This window comes from Carica papaya, chromosome 3, assembly GCF_054855325.1.
Source record: "Carica papaya isolate Zhongbai chromosome 3, ASM5485532v1, whole genome shotgun sequence".
NCBI lineage: Eukaryota > Viridiplantae > Streptophyta > Magnoliopsida > Brassicales > Caricaceae > Carica > Carica papaya.
Window position 1 is genome coordinate 15,440,237 of NC_142311.1, and position 15,152 is coordinate 15,455,388.

The 15,152-nt window shown below is 35.3% G+C and overlaps 1 protein-coding gene across 1 annotated transcript; it reads right to left on the bottom strand.

Moving 5' to 3' along the window:
* Nucleotides 1–2,724: 2,724 nt before the first annotated feature.
* On the bottom strand, nucleotides 2,725–8,931 carry LOC110825245 (Ribosomal protein L35). The gene is made up of 4 exons (XM_088216131.1): nucleotides 8,563–8,931; nucleotides 7,885–7,988; nucleotides 7,705–7,789; nucleotides 2,725–3,043 (listed from the first exon to the last, which is right to left on the bottom strand). Exons 1-4 carry the CDS (start codon nucleotides 8,782–8,784, stop codon nucleotides 2,954–2,956), a joined length of 501 nt encoding a protein of 166 aa, XP_088072257.1. The 5' UTR covers nucleotides 8,785–8,931; the 3' UTR covers nucleotides 2,725–2,953.
* Between the last annotated feature and the right edge of the window lie 6,221 nt (nucleotides 8,932–15,152).

Here is a 15,152-nt window from a genome sequence, read left to right on the forward strand (position 1 = left end):
GGTGTGTGGGTCAACTCATTGGGGGGCCGCGAGTCAAGCTAGACCAGCGCGCGAGTTGATCCAGGCGAGAGACGCAAGTCGTGTCAAGTGCCTGCACGGGTTGCGTCGAATGGGTGTGTGTTTGGCCTGCTAGGCATGGGCGTGCGCTAGGAGCTAATTGTGTGCTTGGGCTGGTCGCCTCGGGCAAACGTTGGGTGCCCAACCTACTGCACGCATGGGATATGTTGAGCTATCTGTCCACACGATCGGCGTGTTGTGCCATGAGGCATACATGCATTATTGCCCCTACATCCCAGGATTTCAGCCTTGCAGGTGAAATGTCGGCATGTGTGGGACCCACTCTTCGTTTGTGTGAAAAGCTACACATGTATCCATACCCATAGTATATCCTAGGCCTTTTCTTGGGATAGAACTCGTGGGCCGAGTCGTTCCTTGGTCGTGAGGCCTATAGAGCTACTTGTTTCCCATTTCCTCGAGTGTCGTTCCTCCTAGGTCGGGACCCCAATTCATTGGACTCTAATTCACTGTTTGAGACTTGAACTGGGGTGGGTTCACTTTAGGAACTCTCACTTCAAAAGTACTTCATAGCATTCCCAATGAGCTCATTAGTGTTAGCTCTCTTCCTCTCTTTCACTATCACGCACTAATTCTACTTTAATTTTTTTCTTCAATTTATTTTATCTATTATTTATTTAATTCTAAAAAATCATTTACAAAATACTTCTTTCCTATTACTTCAAAATTATTTTCTTATAATATCTATTCTATTCAAAAATAAAATCTAATAACTTGTTTACATAATCAAAATGATTTCCAAAAATTATTCATTTTTAATATTTTAAATTACTTTTACCTAATTATTATAAACTATGGCTATATTAACCTACCCATTAATTACTTATCTAATCAAATTCAATTCTCATTAATTATTTATTTAATCCAATTTAATTCTTATTAATTATTTATTCAATCAAATTCAATTCTCATTAATTACATATTCAATCAAATTCAATTCCCAAAACTATCACCATTTATTCAATTTCCCAATTCAATTTTAATTTATTTATTCAACTTCTCTGAGTTAGTGAAAAATCCATGGTTTCCCAGCATCAAATCGCGTCCAGAGTTTAACATCTCAAAATCTTGACTTCCTACGAGGTTATATAGATTTAATTACACAAACTACGAATTTAACTAACCTAAATAATTATTAAGTTTAACTAAAATATATCTCAAAGTCGTAAGTTCCAAAATACGTACCATGGATTTTTCATTCCCGACACAGTGATGCTACAATGTCATTTCTCCATTCCCAATGACTCACTTTCTCCATCTCTTTTCTCTTTTTGCAACTAGCGTTAAGGGTTGACAAAAGAGAATCCTTAAATACATCTCCATCTCTTTTCTTTTTTTGCAGCTAAGGTTAAGGGTTGACAGAAAAAAACCCTTAAATACCTATCCCCAATTGATTCATGACTGTTTGATTAGATATGATTTGATTATCTTTAGACCGTCAGATTGTTCTTCATTAAGGGCAATTTGATCTTTTTTCGACCTGATGAATCCTCAGCATTAATTTTAAATCTCCACTTATTTGGACCATTGAAGTCTTTGGTCGTCAGATCGCTTCAGAATCAATCGTGGTTGTTGCTTCGCAGATTGCATGCAGACCATGCGATCAGCCAACGAGCACCTCAGTTATTCAATCAATAACTCATCAGCGAGTCGTATGACCGCATCAATCCCCATGCATGTTTTAGAGTCGTTGGATAACGCTCCAAGGCGGGAAAGATCCTCAGCCATCCGATCTGTACCAAAACATGCAAGTCGTCTTCTGATCATCCTACATGTGGATCTCTAACATGCCGAATCCACATGGGATTTCTTGCTGATGTAGTTGCCACATAGCATGACCAAATTGATCGCACTGCCAAGTCAATAGATTATGTGGCCCGTTTATGCATAATTGCAGAGTGACTTCGGGTTACTTTAAATCATTTCAAATAAACCCATTTTAATTAGAAAATGACTCTAATTTTGAGATTTTAATTCAAAGAGTCCTAAATTATTTAATTTATTTATTATTCATGTTTTTTAAGATTTTACCAAAATATATAAATCATACCAATTGGACCACTTTTTCATTAGTCATTATCTATTAATTTTAGTTTGTTATTATAAGAAATATCATTTAGTTTTAAGATATATACTCTTGATTTTGTCCTAAACCTTTGATGCTATTTAAATTGCTTTTAGCTTCTATATCCGTACGTATGTATAATTATAATATTTTGTGCCCTGCTCGGTTTTATTAATGGTCTGCTCAAATACCAAATGATTTTTTTTTAATGGAAAAATCTCAAGGACTTATTTAATGCTAATCTAACATATTTAATAATCACCGGAACTCCCGCGACCAAAGACTTCTTTAATGAAATGAAAAGATTTTTAGAAACATTGAATTGATTATTTTAAAATCAAGTATAAATTATAATTAATCTTTATAAGACAAATAATCAATATCTAATAATTTAAAAATAATAATATAAATTTAAAACAAACACAACACATTTAATAAAAACATATAGTTTCAACTTCCGTTTCATTAAAAGCCAATCCTACTTTCACCCACCTTTCACTTTATTTTGTTAACTTGCTCTAATTACTTTTTCAGTAATATGAAAAAGAACAAACATCTAATTATAGCATGCTTTTAGATGAAGCTAAACCCAATCAAAGTTTTGGCATTATCAAATTATGGCACTGCAGATGAGCCTAAGTACCCAAAAAAAAATTGGAGTAGATTATTCCAATTAGCCAAAAAAACCACAAAATTTACCAACAAATTGACACTGGCCTACACGTTTGATCCAGGCACTCCTCAAAAAAGCTCTTGAACTAATATTTTTAATTTTCCCAACATGGCAGAAGCTGCAGGGTGACTGCAAAAGTCTTAGCCACAAAAGTTAAGCTTCTTCATCACCTTTGCATAAGCAGCAGGTACTAAGGCTGGCTGTCTGAGTCTTCGTTTTGATTTCTTTGACTGCATAACAAGATAAACATGCATCCATTGTCAGTATCTTATCGTTTTCATATTTCTGTTAGAAGGATGAGGAAAATTACAAATTAGGATATCAAAAAAAAAAAAAAAACTTTGCTACACTAAACAGAAACTAGGCTCAATCAAGTTTCTTAATAGCAAAAGATGTTTGTTCAAATAAATAAATAAATAAATTAGGATAAAACATACACATGACGTTTTTCAGCTAGATGGAATCAACCACATTCTAATTGCACTAATAGGAATGAAAAAGAAGTGCCGCTGCTGATTTGATATGTATTACCAATATTCAATGCAGTTGGACTAGCATAATGAATTCACAATATCCAAATTCTAAAGGTTCCTATTTCTCAATGTGTCATCATACACTTGGATCTATGTTGCTCGGAGTCTTTAGCTTTAGTGCCATAAAAATGTCGGACACAACACCAAATTGGTTGGATATGGGATACGCGCCTGACGCTTGGTTTGCATCTCAAAAACCTTATAATCTAAAACTAGAACTTACGACATATGATCATAGAAAAGGCATGACTCTGAGAATAGAAGTTAAAAAAGAACAGATAGCTGGAAATTCATTTTTTTAAGAATAAAAGATATATAACATAAAAGCACCAAAAGAGTGCAACCCTTATATAAAAGTATTTATATATCTATTCTTTCAAACAAAAAAGTATTTATATATCTAGCAAATATCTAGAAGGTCCCCCCAAATCCTCTCTAGAAAATAGTTATTAGCCCCTTAACAAAAAACTAAGTGCCTAAAATCATGTATCTTTATATCTATCAAAAGAGAATTCTTCCCTTTCAAAGGTTTCCCTGTTTCTTTCTTTCCAAATAACCCAAAAGGTATTCAAAAAGATTAGGTTGATAAGACATTTATCACTCTTTATACCTCTCCACATCCACAACTCCTCTCTCATAGAACCAGCAACCACCCAACTCAGCCCCAAAAGACTATAAGCCAAGGCCAAAGGCAATAGACAAACTGGCACCATAAGAGAAGGTGGCTACAAATCTCTGCACCTTCTTGCACAAATAACAACCATTCACTAAGTTTTCCTCTCCTCCTGAGCATATCCAACATAAGGATGTGCTCCCAAACAACTTCCCATGTGAAGGATGTCACCCTAGAGGTTGCCTTCACTTTCCAAATCATATTACCTGGAAACTTTTCACTAGCACCCACTTTCCTAGTCAAGAATGAATAAAAAGATTACACTGAGAAGCATCCTCTTTTGTCTAGGCTACATATCGACTCATTTTCAAGCCCCTCAGAAATCATCACCTTAGATAGAGAGTTGAGAAGTCTTATATAATCATTAATCTCCCAATCATTAATATTTTTAGATAAAACGAAGGACCAAGTACTGCATACCTGTGGATCTCGCGAAGGAATCCTTAACTATAATACTTTTGTTTTGAGCAATAGCAAACATAGAAGGAAATTGCCAACAGACTTAATCTACAGAGTTATGGTACATAATCTTTTGGAGTACCATCAACTTCAACCTTATTAACATTCTCCAGAGAGAGAAAAACATATGAAGTTCCTCCATGTAGGGGAGAAGGAGCAATTTGATCTCACTTTGGAATGGGTATACTCTCATAAATGAAAATCAACAGCTATTGTTCCCTTCCGTTTTACCAAAATCTAGTCAAGCTTCACGTCAGGTTCCTTTTCTACCTCAAGTTAAATCTACTCCAGTTTTTTCACCCAAGTTGTGTGATAAAGATTATGGAGATGATGTGGAAAGCTGGAATGGCTGGGCATCTAATGAGGAAAAAGAAGTGGTGGTGGACTACACCCAAGTTCAGGGAGAAGGTCGGCTTGCTGAAATTCCACTTAGTGAGGTTACTGCATATAAGGTGTTCATGAAAAGTTCACAAAGAAAGAATTGGTCAAAAATTCACATTGAGGTGAAAATTTTTGTTGTGGAGGATGGTCGTTTTCTTTGGAATCAATTACTTTACTTCTCCTAGAGTAATAGAACCTTTCAAATTGATGTTTATATACGTATAAAGTCCCACCAAATGCCTAAGTATTTCAATTCACAAAGAAAGAATTGGTCAAAAATTCACATTGAGGTGAAAATTTTTGTTGTGGAGGATGGTCATTTTCTTTGGAATCAATTACTTTACTTCTCCTAGAGTAATAGAACCTTCCAAATTGATGTTTATATATGTATAAAGTCCCACCAAATGCCTAAGTAATTCGATTCAAGGATGATTCAATAATAGAAATTTCAATCAGCAAATGATTTTTCATGTATGACTATGAACATCCTAGGGATAAAGATGCTTGGGGGGGGGGGGGGATGTTAGACCCCAACTAGTAGTGGTTGGAAGTTGTTAGAATAATTAGTAAGTTATTTTAATTAGTTAGAGATTAATTTCAATTTGTTACTTTTTCTGCTATAAAAGGTGGTGCTCCAATGGGTCTTATATCCAGAAAATATGAATGAAATTTAGAAATTCTTTATACACCAATTCCTCTTCTCCTTTCGTCTTCCCTACTTTTTCTTCTAAAGTTCTAATTCTGTTCTCATCTTCTTCTAAATTCTTTTCTGTTTTAACTGCAATTCTTCTTCTTCCTTTATTTCTTCACAAATCAGGACAGGTTCCTGACACCTCTCTTCCTTGCATCTCTTCTTTTGTTTCATTGTAAGATGCAACTCATTCTGCTTCAACGCTGGTAACCATTTTGCCCAAAATGCCTACACTTGAAACAAACAAATCCGTTTTTTTTATTCAAATGTCTCCTTAACAACTGATTGATGATTGGGAACATAAAGTCCTTCCAAATTAGATATTTCAAATATTCTTTCATGTCAAAGGCAGTTTGGTAAGTTGAGCTACGTTTACAAGAGGTTGCTTAATTAATTTTGTTTTAGTTTCAATCCTTAATCATGCCTTAGATTAAGATACCATTTAACTATCATCTTCTGTCAACTTACTTCTAATCGTTGTCTTCAAAATTTTGGATATGAGTTATTATCGTGAATAATAAAGTGTAAGCTTGGTTACGAATGTTGTTAGAGTTAACTCATTAAGCATCAACACCGTATGTCATGCTCCACAATGTTGATAGCACCATTATCATCATGATTACTACTCCTTCTACTATTATATTTTTTACAATGAAAATTATCCAATAACAGTTAGATCCGTACCCATATTGAACACTTGGCTCCAACTACAAGCAACATAGAACTTTAGTGGACTTGGATTAACATTGAATTTCATGTTCCAGAATGTTAATAGCATTATGCTGGCTGCATCATCCTCATGAGTACTACTACCTCAATTAGTTAATCTGTTAATGCTATGATTAATACTATCAAGTCTAACAAAACTATCTAGTTATACACTTTGATCCATACACAGATTTCAAACACTTAACCCGAGTTTGAGCAAACATAGATGTCAAGAGAACTTTGATTAAGACTGAGTGCCATAGTCCCAATGTTAATAGCATGATTCTGGCTACCACAGAGTACTATATCATACTATGTAATTAGATAGAAACACTTGTTACATTATTAAGCTCCCTAAGCAAAAACATCTCCATATTTCTTCTCACTTGAGATCATGTACATATGATGCTTAGCCTTCAAAGAGCAAACACATTTTCAAAATGAAATTACCAATTTAAAAATCTTAATGCCCTTAAAATATTGAGTGGCATCAGTACATTTGTCAATGGGAGATGTTTTGTAGTTCTATACAGAGAATCACATTGACGAGAGGTGATTATAAGCCTAACATTAACCAAATGCAACCCTCCTCTAGCAGCTAGGATCTAGATATTATAAACAAGCATGAAATAAACATAGTTATAATTTTCATATGAAAGACTAATACATCCTTAAATATCAACTCTTTCTCAGTATAATGTGTGGCAGGATATCCAGAGGCTTCTGTTACCTCAACAATTGTTTTAGCAATTCAATGTCTTTTTTGTTACCAAAAGAGAAAGCAAGAAAAGAGAATTTCTTAGAAGGGCCATAAGAACCTTCAGTTGTAAAGCATAAGTATTTTGAAACCATGTACAACTTTCAAGTATTACACCAAGACAGATCAGATAAGTTTTTTTATAATAGAAAAAAAAACTATGACTTTTAGGTCATTCACTACGTAATGGACAAACAGGAGAGAAAATGATTGCTAAATTTTATCCACTTTTCCAGTCAAAGGCCCCATCCTAATTGAACTCGTATCAGTAAATCCCATGAATTTCTTCCAGTTTTGATGGTTCAGACCAGCCAACTACCTTAGATATGCTTTTTCCATTTTATAAAAAAAAAAAAAAAGCATTTAACATCCAAATTTTGCAAGAAAACTACCACTACGAAATTTGGAATTAGCAACCAGGCCATGAGAAACTCAGAGACCCATTAATCCATTCCCTCCCTACTGGTTATAAATAGTTTGGAAAAGCATTTCAGTGAATGAGCACAATAAAAGAATTTCAAGGTCATGAATCAAAAGCAAATCAAGATAAGATTCATAAACCATCAAAGGCAAAATACATAAAGTTGGCTGGACTTCTTTCCATGACAGAAAAAGTATAAATAGCTGGACTTCCATCTGGTTTTCAACCAAATTGGAAGGTAAAATGGGTTAAACAAGAAAAGATGCACCTTCAAGTGTGCATTATGACGTTTGCCCTCCTTCCAGCGACGAATTGTACCATCATTCAGTGTCCTAAATCTTGACTTGTAAGACCTATCAAAGAAATTGGAAGCCAGTTACTCAAATTAGACTAAAAAGTATCTCATGATAGAACAGAAAACCCAATAACTGAGACAGCATAAACCTACGAATATGACTTCATCTTAATTTTCTTGACTTTGGATTTAACTGGTGTCATTGGCTTCCTCTTCTTTGCTCGCTCACGGGAGGAAACATGCCGCACTTGAACCAACTAGACATCAACAGATGAATTTCTCAAGAACAGTTGAAAACTGTAGACGTAGAAAAAAACTGATACGGTTGCAAAACAATGAAAATCACAAAGTTGTCCTTTATCTTATCCTCTCTGGAAGCATTTCATTATCTCTCCAAATACACACAGAGGTAGTGAGCATTTCTTCTCCTTAGAAGATAATATGGATAGAAGGAGTTTACAACTGAACTATGGGTAAATGAAAGGAAGTACATGAAACAGTAGTACTTCACATCTCAACTCAATTATGGCAAATGAAAATTTTTCAAGAGAAAAGAAAAAAGACTTATTTAATCAAAATGGTCACATTTGCCTCGTTTACTACGGGAATCTAACTTCTTAATCCAGCATTTCCACAGCAACCCAAAGTACAACTCGAGATTAGGAAACAAAGCTCTTCGTGATTCAACACAGCCAACAATGTCATACTTGATCTTCCTTTTACTATTTACACTGAGATTCAAAATGGATAACCAACTTCCTCTTAATTATTTTCGCCACAAACATAAAGTACAAGAGCCGAAATGGATAAACAAAGAAACAAAAAACTTACGGAACGGGGAAGCAGAGAAGAGCCCAAGGAAATATGAGCAACTGAAGGATAATAGTTTCGCAAGTTGAAAGTAGTGTCGGAGCTCCATAGACTTGTCGTGAATTGACTGGGTAGGTGAGATTGCAAGGAAGAATGTAGCAGGCAGTGAGAAGACGAGACAGGAGCGAGCTTCTGGGTAGACCGCAACACCAGAAACCGTAGCTTACTGCATACTCTCTGCATCCTCGGTTAATGGAGGTATTTTGTCGATTTTTTTTGGCTGAAAACTGGAGTCCGATTCAGGTTCTGGGTTTAGGCTTTTCGGAGACGATGACAGGAGAGGTGTTTGGTACACAGGATTTAAGCAACCCAGACTTGGATTAGCCAGCATGCATACGGAGATAGAATGAGTTAGTAAAGATATTGTAAAAATGAATTCTAGGAAAATAATTTTGAAGTGAAAATAAAATATACAATAAAATTAAATTTTAATATTATATAAATATAAGATATCAAATTATTTTTAACTAATTATATTACAGTAGTAATAAATATAACATATAATACTAAAAAAATTGTTTAAACATTCAGTATAATCATTAATTTTTCCATAATTATTATTTTTAAAATAAAATACTTAAATATTAAATCATAAATATAAATTTATTAACAATATAATACTAATAATTTTGTTTTAAAATATAAATATAAAATTAATAAATATATTTTATAGGAAATATTATTTCACTAACTATAACATAATTTAGTTCTAAAAATATTTATTTTCAACATTAATTTTAGTTTATCAAAAACTAAAAACAATCTGTTCAAAATTAAAATCAAATCTTTTGTGTTGAAGCAAAATTTTTAAAAAAATAAAATAAAAGTAAAAATTTAAATTCCACTAAAAAAAAATTATTTATTTTATTATAGAGGTGAGAAATTCAATTAAATTTATACAAAATATACTAATTCATTTCAAACCACCTTGAAGTAGACTCTTACTGTTATCCCTTCTATAAGTATGATTATGTGCCCTTTGCTATTTACATAAAAACACTAATTCATTAGTCTATCAAGTTTATATATTTTTCATTAAATTATTGGTTTAATTTCTGGAAAGATTATGAAAGACCTTAATTGAAAATATGTATGAAATAAAAGAAAACGTATAATAAGGGATGCTGTTTTCAAGAATTCCATAAAATCCTTTTATTCTTTGAGCATATGGCACTGGAAAAATTAATATATCAAACTAAAAGAAAGAGATTGTTGTCATCTTTAAAATTATATTTTATTGCTAACAAAACATTTGAATAATGGTTAAAAAACCTTTTATAATAAAATTCAAGTCTCTGAGTGTAAAGAATAAAAAACTTATAATTTATAGCAAAATGTTAAAAAAAAAAAATTAAGTTTTGAGTTTTAAAAATAAAGAATTTATGAGTTTGGAGCAAGAGGTTAAGGAAAATAGGAATGTTGAACATTTGAAGACAATAGTTATTTTTATAAAATACGTAAATTCAAGTTGGTTGAAGTTTAAAATGTAATGACTAGAACTCTCATCTAGAGCCCTAGTCTTACGCACGTGGTGAAATGATAAACTAATTTATGAAAAGTACTTTACGTAGCAAATTTAAAATTTTAAAAATACATTCTTAATGTTTGATCTAAAATATTAAATACATCTTTTATATACTAAATTTGAAATATCTAATGTTCATGAAACATATTTAAAATTTAAAATAAATTGTAACAATCCGAAATTTGAAATGAAATAAATTATAAATTGAATGCGGAAGCGAAATAATAGCGTTATGATTTACATTCTTTACACAATAATTCAGAATACCCAATAGAAATACGAGAATAACCATTCTAAAAGAATAACAAATAATCAAATGAATAAATAGAAAGTAAACAACTAAACATCTTATTCGCAACTCTCTTGTGAACCGGGATCTAGATTTTGGTTCTTTTAATTTGAAATGATTAATGAAATAGTGAGGTACACTAACCCAGCAAGAATGTCACACTATTTACCGATACAGAAATGAAGGTTAGTAAAAATCATGAAAACAACTAATTGAACTCTTATTTTAAGTAAATTCATTTATTATAAGTAAAATCATTTATTGTATACTTACCGTAACGAAATTTTCAAAACTGACCTATAGAGGCAATAGCACAAACAATATTATAATCTCATGTACAATTAATCAGAACAACATCTTTTTTTTTATCTGCCTACTGGTATCCATTGAGGTTTATATGGATGTCCCCACTACGCGTGAACCCTTATTCAACATTTTTAATTAACCAGTCGTTCCCACAATCCGTCCGGTATGTGCACTAAAAATACCATCCCTCAATACTCCATCCGGTATGAGGGTGAAACAAGTCGTCTCCATACCCCATCCGGTATGAGTGCCAAAGTACCAATCCTCCATACCCCGTTCGGTATGAGACAATGTTCACGGTAGGGTTCTCCATATACCCGGTCCGTCCAGCATCTCCCAAGATATCCAGTAAGGCTACCATTCATTCACTCACGTACTCAAACAATTTTTCGTTTACATTTAATTTTCAGTTTCACAATTGAACTGTAAATCACGCAGAACAAGCAGTACATGTATCAAGAAAATACCACTAAATTATCATACCAACTCTAGTGTAACATTATACATTTGAAACAGTAAAATTAATCAAATAGAATCAACAGTGAATAATAACCGGTTCCAGCTCCATTAGTAACATGTGATTAATTATCGAGATTTTTTAAATTGTACAAACTTTCACATTATTTATAATTAAACTTCAATTTCATAACAAGAAATAAGGTGAGGAATTCTTACTCGAATCGATATCCGAAACGCTAAGCTTTCAGCTACGCCTACTAGCGGTCCCCAGGTTCCCTAAATTTTTCTTTGGAGATTAAAACACGCTCTAAGTACCTAGAAATACCCCAAAAACCTCAAAATTGGTGTTCAAAATCCTTTTCGGCCAATTTTGGGATTTTGACAAGGCGACGCCGCCGTGCTCCGATGACAGCACTGCTGTCCGCGGGGTGGTTTACCTCAGGCTGGCCGTTTTTGGCCAATTTTGGCCCATTTCGGCCGATTTTGTACTCATCCTGCAAGAAAACACGTTAAGGGGTCTCGATTAACCAAAGAGGTCGAAAAATAGAAGCTTACCGGTGGCAAAATTTTTCGGTGCGGCGACTCCACCGGTTCACCTTTGTAGTTGAACATTTTTCTTCGGTCAACCTGTGGGAAATAAAATGGTAGAAAAATTGTATGAAACGAAAATCGAGAAGGGCCTCATTGGAGGTAATTTTTTATTTTTCCCACGGTGGCGCCGCCGGCCTTTACTCGCGATTTTCGGCTTATCCACTGGTCTTTTTACTCCGATTTGGCCGTGGGGGTGTTTAAAATCGAATTTTGAGCGAATAAAATTTTTTTTTACCTCTTTAGGCTGTCGGAGATGGCTTCGGCACGGCGGGTGGGCGGCGGTCGACTCCCTTCCCAACGACTGGTTCTTCTTCTCCAACGGGGGGTCTGACGGCTAGGGTTAGAATTTGGTGTGAAGTGAAGTATTTACATCCGTCTTCTTTTAATTTGGGCTATTCGATTGCATTTTATCTGAACCGTCCAATCGCGTTTAAATAGAAAATAAATTTGGACCGTTCATCGCGATTTGATTTGGACCATACGATCACGTTTAAAGAGGGAACAGATCCGAACTGTCCACACGTGCGGGAACAGATCCTGACTGTCCACACGCGTGGGAACAGATCCGGACTGTCCACACACGCAGGAACAAATCCGGACCGTCCAATCGCAGGCACGCGGATTGCTAGCGTGGCCTCCCGCGTGGCACCGTGTCAGCATGCATTGCCATGCGGCGCGCTCCGGTTCGTCGAGGCTGCTGACCGGGCCGTCCTACGTGGTACATTTTTTAAAATTGAGTTTTAACCTCCAGTTTCTGATTTTTCTTTCAAAAACACCCCTATAACCCAAATTTTCACCCATTTTTTCCAAAATTATTTTCAATTTCATCCTCCACCTATTTTTCTTCATTTTTACATTAAATAAAAATTTAAAAATTATATTTCATACATTAATTTTGAATATTAAAATTAATTCTGGGTATTACATAAATACTTACAGTAAAAAAAATAAATAATCTTAAGTTCTGCTCAAAATGTAATAAAATAAAAAGATTTTCTAGCAACTCTTTCACTGTGCAGGAGTCTAATCCTAATTATTCTAATATGAAAAAGATGAATGATGAATTGAGTAAGCTTATCATGCTCGGTAAACATGCGCATACCAATAAATAATAGAGTAATTTATCTAAGTTTGTATAAAACATAAAACTCTAGATAAAGAGTTTGAAAACACTTCTCTTTTAATTTTAAAAACACGTAATATTTGCACCATAACTCATTCATTAAATCTTTTAAATCAGTTTATTCATATATAGTTCTTATTTATTTCCCTCATAATTGTAACGGCCCCGGAAATTTAAATGAAATATATGTATTAAAAATCTCAAATGCGGAAGCGTAATAAAATTTTTGATTAACATCCCTTACACAATAACCAAAACATACTCAAAACATGAAGGAATAAACTAACTAAAAGAGATATGCAAAATAAAAACTATAAATATAACTATAAAGTCTTTAGGCGTCCCCTTCGCCGTCTTCCTGCAGAACGGGCTCGGGAACAACGTCTTTCTGATCTGAAATGGTTAAATAAGGGATGAGCTACACCAGCCCAGTAAAGATATCACACTATCTCACCGCCACGGAAGTAAAGGTGGGTAGAAAACAAAAATGACCAATGGAGCATAATCTATAACAAACTCGTTTATTAACATAAAAACTTTTACTATCCACTTACCTCGGTGAGATCCATGAAAACAACATATGAAAACAATAACCTTATAATATCATGAAATCATACACACTTTATAACATAACACATATCATACCTTTACATTTCAATCATCAGAAAACAGATTTCCTCTTTTACCAGCCTACTAGTATCCCTGAGGATCCATAGGGGATTCCCGCTACACGTGAATCATTAACATTTACAACCTGATTCCAGAGCCGTCTCCATACCTCGTCCGGTATGGGCGCCAAAACCATGAACCTCAATACCCCGTCCGGTATGAGGGTGAAACGGGCCGTCCCCATACCCCGTCCGATATGGGCGCCAAAACACATAAGGTCTCCATACCCCGTCCGGTATGAGAGACCACGTTCCCGATAGGGTTCCCTACGGACTTGGTCCGTCTACCATCTCCTAGGATATCTAGTCAGGCTGTCCACATTATCCATTTATCAATTCACATAACCTTTTTTCCCTTTTCTTTGGTCTCAATCATCCAATCATACACAAACATGTAAACCAGTAATTGACACCAAATAAGACAACACAGTATCGGGTTCACCATAATACAAACCATAATAAAAGAAACCATAGTTCATGCATACGAGACCATAACATAATTACATCAAACATCATGCTGCATTTAATACTGGAAATTAGACCAAACAATAACAAACCAACACTGTATCAGACTCGGGCTCCATTGGCAACTTTAATCAATTATACATCTATAAAGTCACAAAGTACAATTTAATTATTTATTTAACTTTAATACCGTGATAGGAAAAAGGGTGAGGGGTCCTTACCTGTTTTGGGATCTGAATTCGACTCTATAGTGTGCCTACAAGCTGTCCCTAATTTCCCTGAACTTTTTCTGAAAAACTGAAATGCACTACCGGTACCTACACGTGTCCCAAAAAATTCCAAATCAAACCTAGGGCCCTTTTTTAGCCAATATCAGAATTCCAGCACGGCAGCTCTGCCGTACTTCGGCGTTGGCGCCGCCGCTTGCGGCGTCGATTATCCTCGGGTTGGCTGTTTTTGGCCATTTTCGACCGAATTCGGCCACACTTGCATCGGTCCCTGTGATAAAACAACCATAGGGCCCTCGGTGGGCCAAAAAATTACGAAAAAATGAAATTTACCAGCGGCGGTGCTCTCGGGTGCGGCGGCTCCTCCAGTGTGAGTCGCATTTTGATGTTTGGTTCCGATCAACCTGTAGAGAAAAGAACGGTGATCACAGTGGTATAAAATTTGCATCAAACGGAGGCCGGGAAGGCCCTCATCGGAGGCAAAAACAGAGGGGGGACGCGGCGGCGCCGCTGGACTTCTGCTGGGTTTTTCGGCCGTTTGGCCGGTGGTTTGGCTCCAATTTGGCCATAGGTGGACTTAGCATCAAAAAACGAGTCAGAGGGAGAAAATTTACCTCGATCAGCGGTTGGAAACTTCCCCGGTGTGGCGGCAGGTGGCGGTGGCCAGCTCTTCCGGCGTCTGGTTCTTCTTCTCCGGCGAGGCACTGGCGGCTAGGGTTTTGTGGTCAGGTGTGGGTGAGGTTATTTATACCATTTGCCTTTAATCTCAACCGTCCATCAAGATTAAATCTGAACCGTCCGATCGCGATTTAATTGGGATTAAATCTGGGCCGTCCATCGCGATGCAATCTGGGCCGTCCGTACGCGTGAATCTGGACCATTCGTGCGCACGTTTGAT